Source organism: Schistocerca cancellata, chromosome 4, assembly GCF_023864275.1.
Source record: "Schistocerca cancellata isolate TAMUIC-IGC-003103 chromosome 4, iqSchCanc2.1, whole genome shotgun sequence".
Classification (NCBI taxonomy): Eukaryota; Metazoa; Arthropoda; class Insecta; order Orthoptera; family Acrididae; genus Schistocerca; species Schistocerca cancellata.
This window is the reverse complement of record NC_064629.1, coordinates 694,156,389-694,175,988: the sequence shown is the minus strand read 5'-3', so window position 1 is coordinate 694,175,988 and position 19,600 is coordinate 694,156,389. Positions and strand designations below refer to the sequence as shown.

Here is a 19,600-nt window from a genome sequence, read left to right as displayed (position 1 = left end):
ATTGACCTTCTTCTTCTGTGATGGATGAACATGCATTGCCCGAACTCTTACGGGACTCGGTAAGATTGTCTGCCGCGAGTAATGAGTGTAATGGGCAGAGGCACTACGAAAGTAGTGTGTGGACATTAAGTTGGGAATGTGGGTCTCACGGGGAGCATGCAAGGGATAAATCCCTGCAGTCGCACTATCCTCTGTGCCCTCGGTGGCTCAGATGGATAGAGCGTTTGCCATGTAAGCTGGAGATCCCGGGTTTGAGTGCCGTTCGGGACACACATTTTCAACTGTCCCTGTTGATGTACATCAACGCCTGTCGACAGCTTAGGGTCTTGATTTAATTATCATTTCATTCTAAGAGAGATGCAGGGTCACTGATGGTATCTATTCTTTCAGACATGTCCGAAAGAACAGATACCATCTTTATATCTTTATTTATCTTGTTCACCAATGACAGTGAGCATTTGTATCACATTTCTGGAAGCAAATGTGCCTTGCACCACTCTCAGGCAATACGCTGGAACCAATAAATTCATGAAGTACTAACAGTGTCAATAGCTGTGTGACACAATGTGGTACACTATTTTTTATCAGAAGATATTTTAATGGGGAACCATTCATGTAGTCTTCCACACAGTATATTATGTTATGTGGTTTTGCCAAGGACCAGGTTGGCTGAGGCACAAGCGTCAAAGTTTGTTAGTAGCACCTCATTGTGAACAGTGGAAGCACAAATTAAATGTTCTGCCATCTCAAAGGAATCATGAACCATGAGTAACTCCTGAAGGCTGCCTAATAATGATGACAATACATACTAAACAGATCAAGCTACAATCCCCAATCACCCTGAAAAGAAAGGGATCTCTAGCAGCAATCCTAGTGCTCTACTGAGAAAATCACAGTTCAGAAAATGCTAGTGGACATATATGTAACCTTCATAATTACACATTATAGACTGTGACTGTCTCAATACTGTTATTTACAATAGGGTTACATGTAAGGGCACTCTCCCTTTCACTGTTTCTCATCATGGGGCCTGGAACAACCAGGAAATGCCACTGGCCCTCCAACCTCACATTTGTATAGGTCGTCTATGCCAGCTTGTGAATTATTTGAAGCTGAATTTGGGTTTGACCCATTTCTGTTATTAACATTGTTAACATTCACAGCATTTACATTAGAAACAGAATTTACATTAACACTACTAACATTCACATTTGAAGTATTTGGAGGTACCTGACTGTTCTGCACATTTCCAGTTGGATTATTTGAAGCACTAACAGACGTTCTTCCATACTTTTCATGTATACCACGGTGGCGCTTCAGAGCGAATCTGTCAGAAAAGCCAACCTCACAAATGTCGCATCGGTGTGGTTTCTCACCAGTATGGACCTTGGCATGATTTTTTAGGTGGGTAGCTTGATTGAATGCAGAGCCGCAGACTTCACATCGGTAAGGTTTCTCACCGGTGTGAATACGTCTGTGATTCCATAGTGTCGAATGACGGGCAAATGTCTTGTCGCACACTTCACACTGGTACGGACGTTCACCCGAATGTATCCTCTCATGGTTCTTCAAGTGTGGGGACTGTGAGAATTGCATCCCGCAAACGGCACACTTGAAAGGTTTTTCTCCCGTGTGCACACGAGCATGGTTTTTCAGGTATGCCGCTTTCGCAAATGCGAGACCACAGATTTCACACTTAAAAGGTTTATCGCCACTATGCAATCTTTTGTGGCTCCACAAACTAGAATATCTTGAAAATGTTCCATCACAAACATTACAGTGGAAGGGTTTGTCAACAGCTGTTGCATTACGAGGCCCACCAATGAAAATGATGCCAGATCCATTACATTTATGACATTTTGTAACACTGGCCACACCTCTACGTTTCACTGGATGATGCCCAGGTTTAATCTCACCAAGATTTGTATTATTTGCAGCATTGTTGGTACCACCACTCTCGCTCCCCGAACCACTGCTATTGCTGTACACAGGAGTGGAGCCAGAACCTGAACTGCTGCCTGACATCATTTCTTGACATGATTCACATTTCACAAACTTTCCATTCTTCTTACCTTTCACCAAATTACCACCGTTATGTTCACAAGCTAATTCAACACCACAAGACTCACAGCACTTACTTCCTATGTGCTGCTGATTCTGATTAGCTTTCCCATGAACTCCATTCTTGTGGCTCTTAAGTTCCCCTGCTAAACTAAAACTCACACCACACATATCACAAGTAAACTGGCGTTCACTTTCTGCAGCATTTTGAGCTCCAGTTGCCAGCATATTAGTTGTGTTATGTATCCTTTTATGATGATTTAAGAGAGAGAGATGAGCAAACACTAAACCACAAACATCACACTTAAATGTTGCAGTTGATGCAGCAGCTGCCAAAGACATCTGATTAACTAATGCATAATTGTATCCAAATGGTTGAGCTACATCAAATCTATAGCAGCCTTTGTCATCACCACTTATTCCTCCAACAGGTACAGCTGAATTGCTCTGTTGGTGGACTTTCTGAAGCATGTTCACGTTGTAGCAGAAAGGGAAATCCGCTGATGCACTGCTAGATGTTTTCTCAGGATCCTTATTTTTATCAGATGAAGCACTATACATCTGTGAACTGGCGCCCTGCTGCTGCATACCTGCTGGGTCAAACATGGTAGATGAATCTGCTTTACAGTTACCTCCGTTACTGCCGTTTTCTAGACAAATACCACCATACCTGGCAGCTGGATGTTCTGTCTGTGTGAACCTATAAAGAAAAAGGAAAAAAAAAGCAAAAGAGAAAAAGAAGAAATTACATGCTTACATACACCACATTTCATTGCACTAATGCAAGCATTCACAGGTGTTCAGGTACAGAGAGAGACAATATCATATGTAAAAAACAATTTTCTCTGGCAATTTATTGCACTATATTTTAGAAATAAAACTTGTAACTTACAAACATATTCTAAATGATCTTAATTTATTCCTGAGATGTGAATTATATAATTATTAGGATAGATTGCTATTTGCTACATAGATCTGTCACAGAACACCAGATAGGCACATTTAATATGACAGGTATCTGTGTGTGAGTTGTGCACTGTGAGTTGCTCCTATATATGATGGACTTTCTCTGATAGCTAGAATCTGGGTAATAGTCTACTATTACATGTGCCTGCCTGTTGTTCAATGCCTCCTCTAGCAATCTAGCCTAATATTCATATTGATATTTCATCTATATTTTCCACGTTTTAAGATATACTGTAAAAGATATAAATTAGTATTATGTCACATAAAATATATTCAGATATCTAATAATAGTTACTAATTAGTCGTCACGTTATAATTTTCTAAGTAATATTTTGACGTATCTCCTATATCTGTCTGTGTGTGTGTGTGTGTGTGTGTGTGAGGGAGGGAGGGAGAGAGAGAGAGAGAGAGAGAGAGAGAGAGAGAGAGAGAGAGAGAGAGAGAGAGAGAGCGCATCCTAAGGCTGTTGTAAGATATATTGGGTGGGACAATCAAATACTGGCTTGTCAACTATGAGTACCAGCAAAGTCTGGGATAACTGATAACATTCTCACAATCTAAACATTCCAGTTTTCATTTACTGCAGTAGGGAAATTACTGTAATTTTCAAAATCTCTGATGCTGTGGAGTTCATGGTTATGAAACTAGATGTTGCATAATAAAAATAAGAACTATTCGAGTATATTTTTGTAGAAGCTGAGTAGTGATGACCACATGAGGTAGACGGCTATCATCCTACTTCAATGAAAGTTTTTGTGAAGAGTACCAACTCAATGTGATATCAAAGAAACGTCTTCATCCATAAAGTACTCTGCTTGCTGCTGATAATCTATGTAAAGCAGACAGGAGAAATTAAGGTGCAACAAAATTAAAAACAAAATGTTGAAAACTGTTAAGACAATGAAGCATGTTTCTTGACAGACATACATTTCCACCCCAATCCCTCTGGGGCTGCTACCAACTGGCCAGTACTCAGTAATTTAATCATTGTCACAGCAGAGATTTCATTTAGGGTAGCAATTCCCAGCTGCCACAGTTTGGTTTGATTTTGGAATTTTAGAACAGAAAGGACTAGTTATTGGAGGTTTTCCTTCCCTGTAGATAAAATGGATAAGAATGAAGCAAAAATCAACTGATAAATTCAGACAAAATATTTATGGATAAATTTTGCATTGTTTCTCCAAAAATAAAACAATATAGTTGTAAATCAATGGAAGTTTACAATACAAGTTACTTTTATATGGATAATCAAAAAATGGGTGAGCCATCTGCTGCGTAGGATATCTAAGTATCACAGTAACAGTCCTGACAACACTCAAATCTTTAAAACCTGTCTCATATTCATGTAATTCTTATCTGAAATGAAAGTTAAACAATCAACCAACAGGTGGCTGTTCTATCTGGATTTAAAACGCATGTCCTTAAAGTGTGATATATTGTAACTGGTATCTAATAAGCAACACAAACTGATGGTCTTCTTCACGAGGTAATCACGCACCAAAGACAGCATACTTTTTCTCATTAAAGGATTTGTTACTAATCACAAAAAAAGTTCCAGTAGGTATTTCTCTTACAACACAAGAAACATTTTCAAGCAGAGAATTCCTCCTTGTCTCCTGCATAAGTAGCAGGGTTCGCAGGAGAGCTTCTGTAAAGTTTGGAAGGTAGGAGACGAGGTACTTGCAGAATTAAAGCTGTGAGGACGGGGCGTGAGTCGTGCTTGGGTAGCTCAGATGGTAGAGCACTTGCCCGCAAAAGGCAAAGGTCCCGAGTTCGAGTCTCGGTCCAGCACACAGTTTTAATCTGCCAGGAAGTTGCAAGTGAGGACTTGGCTGCTCCAACTATACAAGGAAGTCAAAGAGTTGGAAAACAGCGTGACAATAGTTGTAACATGATAGATAACTACTGAAGCTGCAGTGAGGAGGATTCTCCTGATGCAGAAGAAACAAATGAGTGAGGCTCCTGAGGCCACAACACAAGGGCATCTTTCTGAGAGGCCTGGAGAGATGTATGCCACACCTTAGTGAACCTTTTATCGCTCTTGTTTTGGGTCATAGTAGCCTGCATCCCAATTCCCAGAGCCTCAAATATAGCGTCAAAGTTGTAATTGTAAGTCTGGGCCTGGTACTCCGACATCAAGTTGATTTCCTGTAGTGGCGTCTTTAGCGAGACAGTCAGCAAGTTCGTTTCCTGGAATGCTTATGTGGCTCGCTGTCCAGATGAAGGTCACTGTCTTTCCAGAGCTGTAGAGGTCAACCCATAGGTCCTAGATGTTGGGGACCAAAAAATTTTTGGGATAGCACAGGAATATGCCTTTTATGCAACTCATGGAGTCAATAAAGCTCAGAAAGTTTGTCGTGGCAAGGGATCTGATGTACTGCAAAGCCTGAGATATGGTAACCAACTCTGCAGTGTATACACTGCAGGCACTTGGCAGAGAGTGTTTCTTGTGTCACCTTGCACATATGAAAGCATAACAAACCCTGTCACTGACTTTCGATCTGTCTGTGTAGATGGAGGATGAAACGAATCAGGTGTCAGAGAAGAGTAGGATCAGCATCCTTCTTGGGGCCACAAAAGAGGTCCATCCATATCACAGGACAGGGTACAGAACACAGAGGGGGGAGGGGGTGTTCAAGAGGGAGCCCTAGGAACACAAAACACAAACTAAAGGAGGCTGTTGGAGGTTCTTCAGAAGAGTATCGAGTCAGATCCCAACTGGTCTACCCAGTTTTGAGCAATGTGTAAACAGTCTGAACTGTTGGTTGTGGAACAGAGTTGAAGGCATCTGACAGATGGTGGCTTGGAATTAGCCAGAAGCTGCTGTCGTCTAACCCCCCCCCTCCCCCCTCAGCAGTGGGGCACTAGCTTCTGCCAGGTGGCTGTCAACAGGGCTCGTACATAAGGCCCCCTGTTGCCAACCACACACTAGTGTGGTGAACCAGACCCAGCAAGTTCAGTACAGATGGTGCTGCCAACCCATAGGCAACACATTTCATCCAAGTGATATAAAATCAGTGCTTTGTAGAATCACAGAAGAACTATGTGGTCAATGCACCATGAGGAGTTAATAAGAAAATGAAGAGCATTTAGGTTCTTCAAGCAAGCTGCCTTGAGTCGGCAGACATGTGGCAGCCAAGTTAGCTTGTTGTCAAATAAAATACCTAAGAATTGAAACGTTCCAATAACTTCAAGTAACTGTTCATGAAGATAAATTTATGGATGCAGGTGCACAGTCTGGCATCAGCAAAAATGCAAAACTCTTGATTTTGCAAGAGAAAATTGGTAGCCATGATTCAAAGCCCAGTCATGTACTCTCCAAACATATTCCCTGTAGTACTCCCTGTAGTTAGTGCTCAGTGGTGCACAGTTGCGTGCAGAGGCATAGTACAGGCAAAGATCATCCACATACAGAGACGGAGAGACTGTGGGGCCCACTGCATTAACAATGCCATTGATGGTGATAGTGAACAGTCTTACACTCAGAACTGATCCCTGAGGTACTCCAGCTTCCTGTACACATCGGTTACTGAGAACTGAACCTATATGGACCCAAAAAGTTGGAGAGATAGAAAATTCTGGATAAAAATGGGTAAACTTCCCCGAAAACCTCACTCGTGCAGTGTAGACAAAATGTGATGTTGCCAGGTATATCATATGCCTTCTGTAGGTCAAAGAACACAGCAATGAGATGTTGGCAATGTGCAAAAGCATTGAGCACTGCAGATTTCAGATGAACCAGGTGATCTGTGTTGGACTGGAAAGCCTGAAAGTCACTTTGGAATCATGACATATGGCCCCTGGCTTCAAGGCACCAACAAAGACAGTGCCTGACCATTTGATTGAATAGCTTACACAGGCCATTCATCAGAGAGACTGGCCAGTATTTTGTTAAAATATGTGGATCGTTTCCCAGTTTCAGGACAGGAATAATAATACCTTCCCGCAATTGAGAGAAAAATTCTCCTTCCGACATAATATGATTAAAAAGCCCGAGAATATGTTTCATGCTGTCAGCATGAAGATGCCTGAGCATTTGGTTGTGGATTTTGTTGGGTACAAGGGCTGTATCTTGACAATCTGCCAAAGTCCTGCCAAGCTACCATTCACTAAAAGGAGCATTTTATGATAGAGAACCATGTGCATGGAAGGCTACTGGGCAGTGCTCACAAAGGTGTTTCTGGGTCAGGAAATGAAGATGGTAATTACTACAAGCAGACACCTCAGCAAAGTGAGCCACAAAACAGTTGGCATGTATCACGGGATCAGTGCAGACGTTACCATTGACAACGATGCCAGGAACCATCGTAGGTGATGGATGGCTGCAAATGCAGCAGAGTTTAGTCCATACTTGGGATGATAGGGTATGGGATCGCACAGATGATACATATTGCTCCCAACACTCCTGCTTCCTTTTCTTTATCAAAAACTGCACTTTCACCTAGGGTCTCCTGAATGCTATTAAATTATCCATTGAAGGATGGAACTTATGCCGTTGACACACCTTCTGGCATTCCCTGATAGCTGAGACCACATTTTCAGACCACCATAGCACTGGCTGTTGGTGGGATGAGCCATAGGCGTAGGGAATTGCTGCTGCAGCATGAATAATAATATCTTGTACTACTTTGTCAATATCCGTTGCATAACTGGCTGCAAAAGTAGCTGTAGAGGAGAAAGTCTGCCAGTCAGCTTTCCAACGTGACCAATGTGGAAAGGGAGAAAACAACAGAAAAATGGTTGCTGTCACAAAGATCACCATAGATGCACTACTGAATCAGGGGTAAGATACTTGGGCTGCAAACAGTATTCGTGTATTCAGGTTTCACTAAGGAACTTTTCATTATGACAGACGCAAGCCATCACGCGATCAGCATATACTTAGCCAAAAAGTACATGGTGAGGGCCATATACTGCTGTGGATGTGAAAGAGCCAAATGTGATTATTAGATTACGGGAAAGAAATGTATAAAAGTGCATGCAAATCAATTAAAACAGTTTTTCTGGAGTGAGGGTACGACCAGTAGGCTGAGAGTTTCTTTCTATTACAGATGCCAGGGGGATGGGCACTCTGGGTAACAGCACTTATGGGAAGTGTGTTGGTGACCTGCCCTGCGGAAAGAGGAATGCAGTCAAGGATACAACAGTTCCAGTTGGTTCCGGGAATATATTATGATAACCACGGTATGGTCAGTCTGTACAGTAAACTTGGAGAATAGTTAGCTATTTTGACCTAAAGGAACTACACGAGAAGTCTGAGGAAATACAGTGAGTGGCCAGCCAAGTCTAACACGCTGCCTTATGCAGTTGTATCTAGTTAAGGTAAGCAAAGGCAAGTGCAAAAGCGTACAGCAGACGATTACACAGCATGTAGGAAAAATTACACAAGCGAAAGAGTTAACTGGACGGTTATCTAGGCACGAGAATACAAGGATAAAATGAGGAATACTAAATTTTATTGGTGAGACTAGCAAGATATTATTAAGTACACTAGATGAAGATGGTGAATCCTTCTTTAAAGCAAGAACAACAGAGAGAACTGTTGCGACTGTCAAAAGGACAAGTGACTAAAGTGACAGCATGACTAACAGGGATAAATCAAACAATAAACGCAGTGACTAAGAATGAGTACACTATTAACAATGGGATTAGAAAACTGAGAGTGCATGTAGAAGAATACGAAAACAGTACAAGTAAGAAGGTACAACACACCATGATCTTAATAACATTAGGAGCAACTAGAGCAACTTACAGCCATGTTTAATGAACTAGAATGGCAATATGACTTGTTGATTTCTACCATAGTGAATGCACAAAAGGGCGTATTGAAGCCACACTTGATAAAGCACCTTGAGCTTACTGAGGAGGATTTGAAAGAAAAGAGATTTCCTATTGAACTCACTTAAGGCCAATGGTATCAGTTGCTGCAGATAATGGATTTAGACATATTTTTAGCAGGTACTATGTTGCATTGTGTGTTGAATGTACCCTTAGTTTAATAGCAATGTATATACTCTATATACGGTTTGGCCCTTACCAGCTGAATGTGATAAGATGAAGCGATTATTCACTTATATTCCTGACCTTAGACAAAGTGAAGTGACAGTATGTGGAGCTGTCCAGCGCTATGCAAAATGAACACCCTAAGATGTCAGATATGTAGGCAGCATTTCGTGCCGATGTCCATGTACAATCACGAACAGTATGAAGCTGGCACGCTTCAGCCCGTAAGAGAAATTCCAAAATATTGCAATCTTAAGTACATAGTATCTGGATGCAGATACAAGACAACGAATGGTTGTATGTTGCCTCAAAGCAAAAAGGTTTGACTATACTGTGTAACGATCTATCTCCTACTCACCTCACTGTGCGAAGCATGGGCAAGGCAAGCTTCCTAAGTAAATGTCAGGGCTACACAGATAATGTTGTAGTATAAACATATGATACGCAACAAAACCAGTAAAACAGACATAATATCTAAGTTAAATATAGACATGGATTGTTGTCTAGCACAGGAATAAAAACACAAAGTATCCCAGACTCCTATAATTTTACTATTACAGCATGTAGTTAAGCATTTGGACCACCTTAAGGTTGCTGGACATAAAACGGAAGATCTACAATTTGAAATCGACTAATAACAATGCACAACATTCAGAGGTTGGTTGAGGAGCAAGTACTCCATGTGGTAGTACACTGGTACGATATTACTCTGTTTTTTAATTATAACTTCTTATGTGTGTATCTACTGTAAGTGCTGTCAGAGATGTGGTCGATAATTTTGTAAATTTGGAGGAAGATGTTGTAATAAGGTGTGTGTAGCCAATACAGTAGTTCATTAGTTGAAAACAAAAGTCTGAAAATGAGTCCATGATCATATTGCGGCACTTTATTTTAAAGGCCCGTCTTAATCACACGCTCTTTTACACTTCACTATTACCGGTTTCGGCTACTGCCACCTTCAGATCTGTTACACACAAAAACAGGGTGTAACAAACTAAGATCAATTTGCTGACACCAAATCTATGTAAGACCTGGTGCTACATAAGGAAAATAAAATGTGTTTACACAATTAACAGCCATGTATACCAGGCACACATACCATAAAATATTCTGATGTAGGTATTAATGTCAAATTATACATGTAGGTACATAGTAAGTGCTGGTGATGATCACGATGCATCTGGTATTTGTGCAAATAACTGAGGTCAGCATAGGGCACTATAGTTAGGGTACACGAGTAACCAGTATATCAAATGTAATGGTTAAAATGCAGTATGCACTGTCATTAATTAAAGTAATACAGTAGTGACCAGTAACACTCTTAAAAACATAGTAAGGTATACACATTCTCCCCAAGCAGAATGCTACGTTGAAGAGGAAGAGTTAGTTGAGTACAATGCTAGAGCAATCCAGCATACTACTCATTTTGACTGAGTGTTGTGGAAGCAATCAAGCTAGATGCCCCAACCTCCCAGAAAAGTAGAAGCAGAAATGACAATGGTAGAGCCACCCAAGTTACAGGCTGACAAATGGTACAGTAGGAGGTATCTCTACTGAGTCTAGTAAACTGAACATCGTATCATGTAAATATTTAAACTATATCCAACGATATTGTGTTCCAATGTGTTAATTGTAAAAAATGTGTTTCTCTATTATGATACCAATGATTCCAGTGATATGAATTTTGTATTACATGAAAATGTAATTTATATCCACGAATTATGTGTAGTGATGTAGTATATGATGAACACTCATAAAGAAAAATAGTAATTCTGTGAGAAAAGGTATCCAATAAGTCACATACTACTAAAAGCTATGATTCTATACTGTTCATGTGAACAATATACAAAAGTTTTGCAGTGTGAAAACTATTTTATCATGAATCTGTACTAACACGCCTGTAATACCTAATTGTGTGTTTGGAAATAAAGCGATGGTAAAATTTAGAGGTCCAAGCTTACAAAATTTTCCCTGGGGGAAGGAACACGTCGCAAATGTACGAAATATTCCAACGAATCCATTAGTTCAATTTAAGATGATGATGATGGTTTGGTTTGTGGGGCGCTCAACTGCGTGGTTATCAGCGCCCGTACAATTTGCCAATCTTTGCTCAGTCCAATTTAGCGACTTTCCTGGATGATGATGAAATGATGAGGACAACACAAACACCCAGTCATCTCGAGGCAGGTGAAAATCCCTGACCCCGCCGGGAAGTTCAATTTAAGAAGAAACTCTTGACCAAGGGGTGGCTGCGCAATTGCGCTGACTCTGGAAGGGGACAAGCTAATATTTGAACTCGATAACCAGTCTCAGATGCATAACAGTGGCATGTGACTTGCCTCATTGTTGCAAGGTCCAAAAGATGTACAGTAGGAAAATTCCAAGTGTACCAAATAGGAAGGGCATTATGGGTTAACTGCTTGATCAACCATGCACAGGGCATACAGCAGAATCATTTAACCTTCTAGTAGTAGTGCTGAGTGCAAATGAAGGCATATAAATAGGACTTTCCTGTACTACTGAGAAGAGCAGAATGAGCTATGAGCAGATGACGCTGTCTTCACAGCGTTCATCAGTCTGAACATAGGGAATGTTGACTTAGGAGATCATAGTTGGGGACTTGTATATAGAGAAATGTGCCAGGGATATAAAATGCCTGACAGACAGCAATGTAAAATTTGAAAACAAAATTTTTAAGTTGTTCCTCGACACCTTCTCTATTCTGTATAATAATTTCTATTATTGCGATGTGTAAGTGGGTGGTGGTTAGTCATTACTAACTCACATCTGTATATTTAAAAAAAATTAATTAATTTGGAATATAAATGTAAAATTACTTGTTTCACATCATTGCGGTTTATCTTGCAAATGATCCCCAGAACATGAATATGACTGACTGACTAACAAACTACCACTCCTCCACCAGTATGGTTCCATTCCTCCACTAGTGTGGTTAATAACTGCTGGATGGTCACTTGTGCGTGCATGTGGACGTACTGCAATATGTCTCCCCAATGCATACACACATGTGCAATGGGATTTAAGTTTGGAGAGTGGGCAAGGCAGTCCATTCACCAAATATCCTCTTATTCCACGAGTACCTCCACCAGTGCTGTTTCATGCAGTTACACACATAAAAATGAAGTCAGAGACAAATGCACTTATGAAGAGACAAACGTGGGGAAGAAGCACAGTATCACAATAACACTAACTGGTGTTCAAAGATTTGGAGGTCAGTACACCCATACAAAATTATGTCTCCCCACAGCATAACAACTGGACCACCAAAATAAGCATGTTTGAGGAGGAGGAGGAGGAGGAGATTAGAGCTTAACATCCCATCGACAACAAGGTCATTAGAGATGGAGCACAAACTCAGATTAGGGAAGGGTGGAGAAAGAAATCCACCATGTTCTTTTTGAAGGAACCATCCCAACAATTGCCTTAAGCAATTTAGGGGAAACCATGAAAAACCTAAATCAGAATGGCCAGACGTGTTTGAACCATCGTCCTCCTGGATCATGTTCAACAATGTTCTTGCGTGCATTGTGTGTTCCGACCCCTTGCCATAAGAGGCTGCACCCAGTACTGTCGAACATGATTGTTTTGGTGGTCCAGGTGTTATGGTATGGGGAGGTATAATGTTGCATGGACGTACTGACCTCCAAATCTTTGAACACGTTATACTCACTGATTAATGTTGATTGATTATTCTGCTCCCGACTACCATATTGTTATTTTAACAACCAAACTTACAGCCACAACACACACACGTGATCTGAATCTGACAGCTGGTCAATGTTAATGTGACTCTATACTTCTTCCCTGTGTGTGTCTTTTCAGGAATGTATTCTGCCCAGACTTCATTTTTATGGATGACAATGTGTGACCACATCAAACAGCACTGGTGGAGGAACTATTGGAACGAGAGGATATTCTGTGAATGGATTGAATTGTCTGTTCCCTCAACTTAAATTCCATCAAACTCATATGAGATGCATTGGGGAGATGTACTGCAGCACATCCACATGCACCATAGACCATCCAGCAATTCTCAGCTGCGCTGGTGGAGAAATGGAATACCCTACCACAAGAACTCCTTACCAATCCTGTGGCCAGCATGGGAGCACATTGCAGAGCAGGCACTGCTGTTCATGGTGATCACACACCCTATTGAGAAGCATGTCCTGCCTTTTGTAATGTCCAAGAGACCACCAAGAATCATGGAGACTTCAGTGTAATTACTGTCTCTGAATGAAAGTGTCATTTCTGTTCATCTCATTGCATATTTCTTTCAGTTAATTTCTATACTACACTGCAGCAGTTCTTTCTATGTATGGTCCAAGTTTCATCAAGCTACATTAATTGGCAGTGACACATCACGCAAAAGTTACTTTTGTTCTAAGGTCTTGCACATGAGTGTATGTTGAGCACCTGCCCTGATACTTCTTTCCCAATTGATCACGTAAGTTTTAATTTTGTCCTGAGAGAGCCGTGTTCTCTTCATGTACGGCACTTGTTTGGCCTGTTCGATTCCATTCTTTAACACTTTTCACTATTGTAGGCAGCACAGTATTGTAACTGGGCTTTGTCCTTCATACTACAATACAGCACCCACTGTGTTCTACATGACATTGTAATGCCATTTGTTAACATGACTTGTTACTCAGCAGTAGTTCTGCATTTTTAATGGAAAAGAACAATTAACTAAGGTGATTGTCAAAAGTGCCCACTGAGATTTGCATTACATGTTTGCTTTTTAAGCGAACCCATATCTCTAAATACTTCGCTCACTACCTTGGAATATAATTTCATTAATTTCTTGTGCATTATGATTTAGCAGGTCATTACCATTTTCCTCTGAGGATCCCTGGCAACAAGAAAAAAAAAAAAAAAAAAAAAAAAAAAAAAAAAAATCTACGGAGAAATTTTTATGGCTATACTTCTGTTCCCCTATACTCAAATTGGAAAGTACACTGTATGTGCCTGGTTGTAAAACTCTAGAAGATCAATTTACCTTGGAGAATCAGTCGAAAAGTTAATACTGATGTCTGGACACCAAATCAAGTGTGTCTTCTTAAAGTTTGAGCTTAGCACAGTGTCAGATATGAAAAGGAAAAATGTGTAGTGAAATCTGAGAGCTCTTCAGGACTATACTCAAAAAGCTTCTTTTCTTTTTAAATTCAAGCACTTGTGCAAGTTCTCAAATATCTGTTCAGTACAATGTTTTAATATGTTAATACTTTAGAATATTATATTATATTTGGTATAATGCCACTCATCACACTCGTAAATAGCGTCTTGCATATACATAAGATATTCTAAAGTTGGCATGGCATCTTGTGACCCCAAATACTGTCACACATCTATTAGAGATTGAAGAATGTTGATATGAAATGCTCCTGCTGGAAGGTTCAGGTTCTAACATCCAATTTAAATCAAGGTGACTCGAGATACAGCACAAGCTCAGACTGGACACGGAAGGTGAAGAAATTGGAACTAAAATGTATTTTCTTGAGTTTTGTGGAATATTTTCTGTGATGTACACTGTTAATACATTGGAACTGTGTGCCAGATCAGGACTCAGACCTACACACTTGCCTTGCTCTGCTAATACCTTCCCAATAATCCCACCCAAGCTTGTCTCAATGATAGACTCAAAGCTTCAGTCTGCCACCAACCTTCCCTCAAATTGCAGAGAGAGCCCATAGTTCTGTGGTACCAGTATTGCTATGGAAAGGATCATAACCTTGAAGTTGTTACCAAACCAAAACATCCTAAGTAGCCCCCAGTGAAGCATGATGCTACTGATATACTGAGAGAGGAGAAGGTTAAAAAGGGGAAGCAGAAAGCATGCCTCAATGAAAAACATTCTAATGACAAAGTGGCACACAGACAGTACCATAAAGTAACAACATTTGAGACTATTACAAAGTAGAACAAATTTAGTGCCTAGCTATGACTGGAATCAATGGTACAGTATTCTACACAGAAAGCTACTCTGAACATAACAGTTACCCATTACAACAACATACAGTAAACAGCATCCACCAAGTAAAATTATTTCATGCTTTAGGGTGTCCCCAGTGGGTGAAATGGTAGAAGGTTACCTGTTTGTGTGTTCAGTCTGTGTGAACATGGAACATTTGCCAACAACTGATGATGGTATTTTCAGCAAACTTCTTTGCTGATTATCATCTGCTCCAATGAAATTCTGGCTACCATGCTGTGGAACTTGACCAAGCTGATCATCACGTGTCTTTACAACAGCTGTATGCTGTGGAGGAGGTGGCGGTGGTGGCGGTGGCTGCTGCTGCTGTTGTTGCTGCTGCTGTTGTTGTTGCTGTTGCTGCTGTTGCTGTTCCCTTGCTGTTGTACCTGCAGCTGTACTGTTGGACGAGAGCCAAGCATTTGACTCTAGGGCCATTGATGTTCGCACAGATGCCTGCCGGTAATCAAACCTTCAACAGGAAAAGAAACACTTCCAAGATAAAGAGTCAGCTACAACAAATATAAATCAGATTCATGTATATGGGGATGGTTCTAGAATGAAGCAAAGTCTATTCATAAGACAAAAGCACAATAAAAGGTAAACATTTAAAAAAAGATTAAGAGAAATATAAATGTACAGTTTTCAACAGATACTACATAACAACTTCATCTGCTCTCTATTAGAATCATTGATTTTTCACAAACAACAAATTGTATTTTTTCAGACAGTTATGTTTGGGACCTATAGCCTTTCTTGTGCTACATTTCCATTGTATATTAGCATCAAACACTCCATTTAACATGCACCTTACATATACAATTTTTCACACTATTTATTCCTAACAACTGGTATGCAACAATTTGCTTTTGCGGACCTTATATCTAAGTATGACAAAAGTCTTAACCTTCAGTCTTGTGAACTGCAGAGAACTGTTTGGTATTGGGGTAATTTGATAATAATTTTTTTTTTTTTATCTGTCTCAGTTTCAATGATATAAAATTCAGCTGTAGTGGTTACCGGTTTCAGGCTGACACATCAACCATATTTCTATGGACTATATATAGGACAGACGCAGCGTTGCATCTCACAGCGCCGCAGTGAACACATTAGGCATGTACGCTTGGGTCAGACCAACAAATCTGCTGTGGCGGAACATAGTATTGACGAGAAGCACATCTTCGATTTCGAGGACACAAAGAAAATATGCAGTACAAATGGTTTTTGGGACTCAGTAATCAAAGAGTCCATAGAATACACGACAACCTAATCAACTGCAACAGTGGCTACCATCTCAGCACAGCCTGGGAACCTGCAATCAGGAAAATCAGAGAAGAACGTCCCGTTCCACCGAGGGCCGCGGATGGAGCAGACAGAGACGGACACCGGAACTCAAACCCTGCGCATGCACCCCCCCCCCCCCCCCCCTCGCCCTTCGGCCGATCCAGGCGCATCGGGCGTTTCCGCGGGCACCGTGATTGGCCGGCTGCGGGAAGCGGAGAGCGGTCCAGCAGAGATATAAGCCTGTGACTGATGATATCCCAACACTTCGCCTGAAGATGATGGAGACGCATTCCAACAAAATGTTGCTACGAGACGACGATGCTACTCAGCTAACAACCTGTGAAGACTTCATATATAACTTCAGTGCTATGGTGACAGATGGAGTAGCAACAGCTGCAATTCTGACTCCTTAACCGAGGTCACTAATGCATACCTTTGTGGAGATGCTTGACTTGTTGGTAGCTGGTGGTGGAAGAAGTTTTCACCACCAAAATCTGGCTGACAATCAGAGGAGGGGCAGTGGTGTAAAGCTCCTGATCACTATACTTGGTACCAATGTTCTGCATAAAATTCCAAACCTCTCCACAATGTCTCATGAGATGAATGCATGTTATGCTGCTGATGGTGAGCTGTCTGTCAGATGTGGATGTTAAGTCTGGAGGTCTCCTTAATGTTATCTGAGAGGTGTAGGCTATAGCAAGAACTGGGTTTCACCCTCTGCCTTCTCTCATCTTCATACAGTGCAAACATGACACCACACTATCACACACCCAATATGGTAATCTACACACTTAAGACACACAATGTGTGGAAAATGGAACTGAGGCTGTAGGAAGAAAATGCTTTGTGATTAGATAGCTAACCCCACCCCTAAGGAACTTCCAGCCAACAATGCCATATGACTCCTTTATAATAGCTGTAACAAAAGCAACCACTTTAGCAGTATCAATAGCTTATCCAAAAACTTATATTGCAATGTTCACTGTTTCCCCTTTCTCCACCACTGGCCCAATGGTTCCTTGATATATTCCCTAAATTATGAGAGGGGCTGCAAAGATTGAAATAACTAATCCACACAGTTACAGCACCACCACATGGCAGCTCGTAAGAAAGATACTGTTCCTGACATGATTATTTCCTACATTGTTGTGGCACACAAGTCTTTTAATTGTTGCAAAAGCTTCTTTTGACCTTTAAGAACTAATAAAGATGCTGGTCCAATACTATGATCAGCAAGTGTATGGGATTTCCAAGTATTTTTGCATCTTTAATTAAAAGAAAAAACCAGGCTAATCAAATTTAGAAATGGCTGCTAAGATGATATGTATAAGTACGCCCTTGTTTTGCCTTCTCCAGCTCATGGAAAGCCTCATAAAAGATCATCTGATGCAATATGAAGCTACCTGAAGCCTTCAAATTGGACACTTTATTGATCAAGGAAATACTCAAAAGTACTCAGTCTGTACCACATCAGATAAGATAGATAGTTGGTTCATTATCTACACGTTCCATAGATTATCTGATGCAGATGAAAGGGAATAAAAAGTTTAAAAAATGATACCACCAGGAAGTGAAAAATGGCTAAGCAGGAATAGCTAGATGATAAATGTAAGGATTTAGAAGCACATTTCACTAGGGGAAAGACAGATACTGCCAACAGGAAAATTAAAGAGGCCTTTGGGGAAAAGAGTAGCAGCTTTATGAATATCAAGAGCTCATATGGAAAACCAGCCCTAAGCAAAGAAGGGGAAACTGAAAGGTGGAAGGAGTATAAAGAGGGTCTACACAAGAGAGATAAACTTGCAGGCAATATTATAGGAAGGGAAGTGGATGTAGATGAAGATGAGATGGGAGATATGAAACTGCGAGAAGAATCTGATAGAGCTCTGAAATATCTAAGTTGAAACAAGGTATTAGGAGTAGATGATATTCTGTCAGAACTACTGGTAGCCTTGGGAGAGCCAGCCATGACAAAACTCTTCCCTCTGATGTGCAAGATGTGTGGGACAAGTAAAATACCCTCACACTTCAAGAAGAATGTAATAATTTAAATTCCAAAGAAAGCAGTTGCCGACAGGTGTGAAAATCAGTTTAACTAGTTATGGCTGCAAAATACTAACACAAATTCTTTACAGAAGACTGGAAAAACTAATAGAAGCTGAACTCGGGGAAGGTCAGTTTGGATTCCGGAGAAATGTAGGAACTCGCGAGCCAATACTGACACTATGACTTATCTTAAAAGATACATTAAGGAAAGCAAACCTACATTTACAGCATTTGTAGACTTAGAGCAAGCTTTTGACAATGTTGTCTGGAATACTCCCATTAAAATTTTGAAGGTAGTGGGGATAAAATACAGGGAGTGAAAGGCTATTTACAACTTGAACAGAAATCAGACAGTAGTTATAAGAACTGAGGGTCATGGCAGGGAAGCAGTGGTTGAGAAGGGAGTGAGACAGGGTTGTGGAATATCCCTGATGTTATTCAACTGTACATTGAACATGCAGTAAAGGGGGGGCGAGGGGGGGGGGGTGAAGAAAATTTGGAGTACGAGTTAAAGTTCAGGGAAAAGAAATAAAAACTTTGAGGTTTGCAGATGACACTGAAATTCTGTCAGAGACAGCAATGGACTTGGAAGAGCAGTTGAAGGGCATGGACATTATCTTAAAAGGAGGATATAAGATGAACAACAACAAAAGCAAAACAAAGATAATAGAATGCAGTCAAATTAAATTGGGTTATGCCAAGGGAATCAGAGTAGGAAACGAGGCATTTCAAGTAACAGATGAGCTTTGCTATTTGAGAAGCAAAATAACTGATGATGACCAAAGTAGAGGGGATATAAACACAGACTGGCAATGGCAAGAAAAGCATTTCTGAAAAAGATATTTTGTTAACGGCAAATATAGATTTAAATGTTAGGTTGTCTTTTCTGAAAGTATTTGCCTGGAGTGTAGCCAAGAATGGAAGGGAAACATGGACAATAAACAATTTAGATAAAATGAGAAGAGAAGCTTTTGAAATGTAGTGTTACAGAAGAATGGTGAAGATTAGATGGGTTTATCACGTAACTAATGAGGAAGTACTGGTTGGTTGGTTGATTGGTTTGTTTGTTTGGGGTGTAAAGAGACCAAACTACAGGGTCATCAATCCCTAGGAAGTACTGAATAGAACTCGGGAGACAAAAGCAGATTCAGAAGGATGTAGGTTGCAGTAGTTATTTGGATGTGAAAAGGTTTCCAGAGGATAGAGTAACATTCAGAGCTGAATCAAGCTAGTCTTCAGACTGAAGACCAC

General features: G+C 40.6%; 1 protein-coding gene across 2 annotated transcripts in view; it reads right to left on the bottom strand.

Moving 5' to 3' along the window:
* Positions 1-251: 251 nt before the first annotated feature.
* The window catches only part of LOC126183650 (zinc finger protein ZFP2-like), a 48,993-nt gene continuing 29,644 nt past the window's right edge, over positions 252-19,600 (bottom strand). For both annotated transcript variants that reach the window (XM_049925793.1, XM_049925795.1), the window contains exons 2-3: positions 15,141-15,491; positions 252-2,761 (exon numbers count right to left, since the gene is read on the bottom strand). In XM_049925793.1, the coding sequence (XP_049781750.1) occupies positions 1,009-2,761; positions 15,141-15,491 (2,104 nt within the window). In that variant the 3' untranslated portion in view covers positions 252-1,008. The remainder of the gene's footprint in view (positions 2,762-15,140; positions 15,492-19,600) is intronic.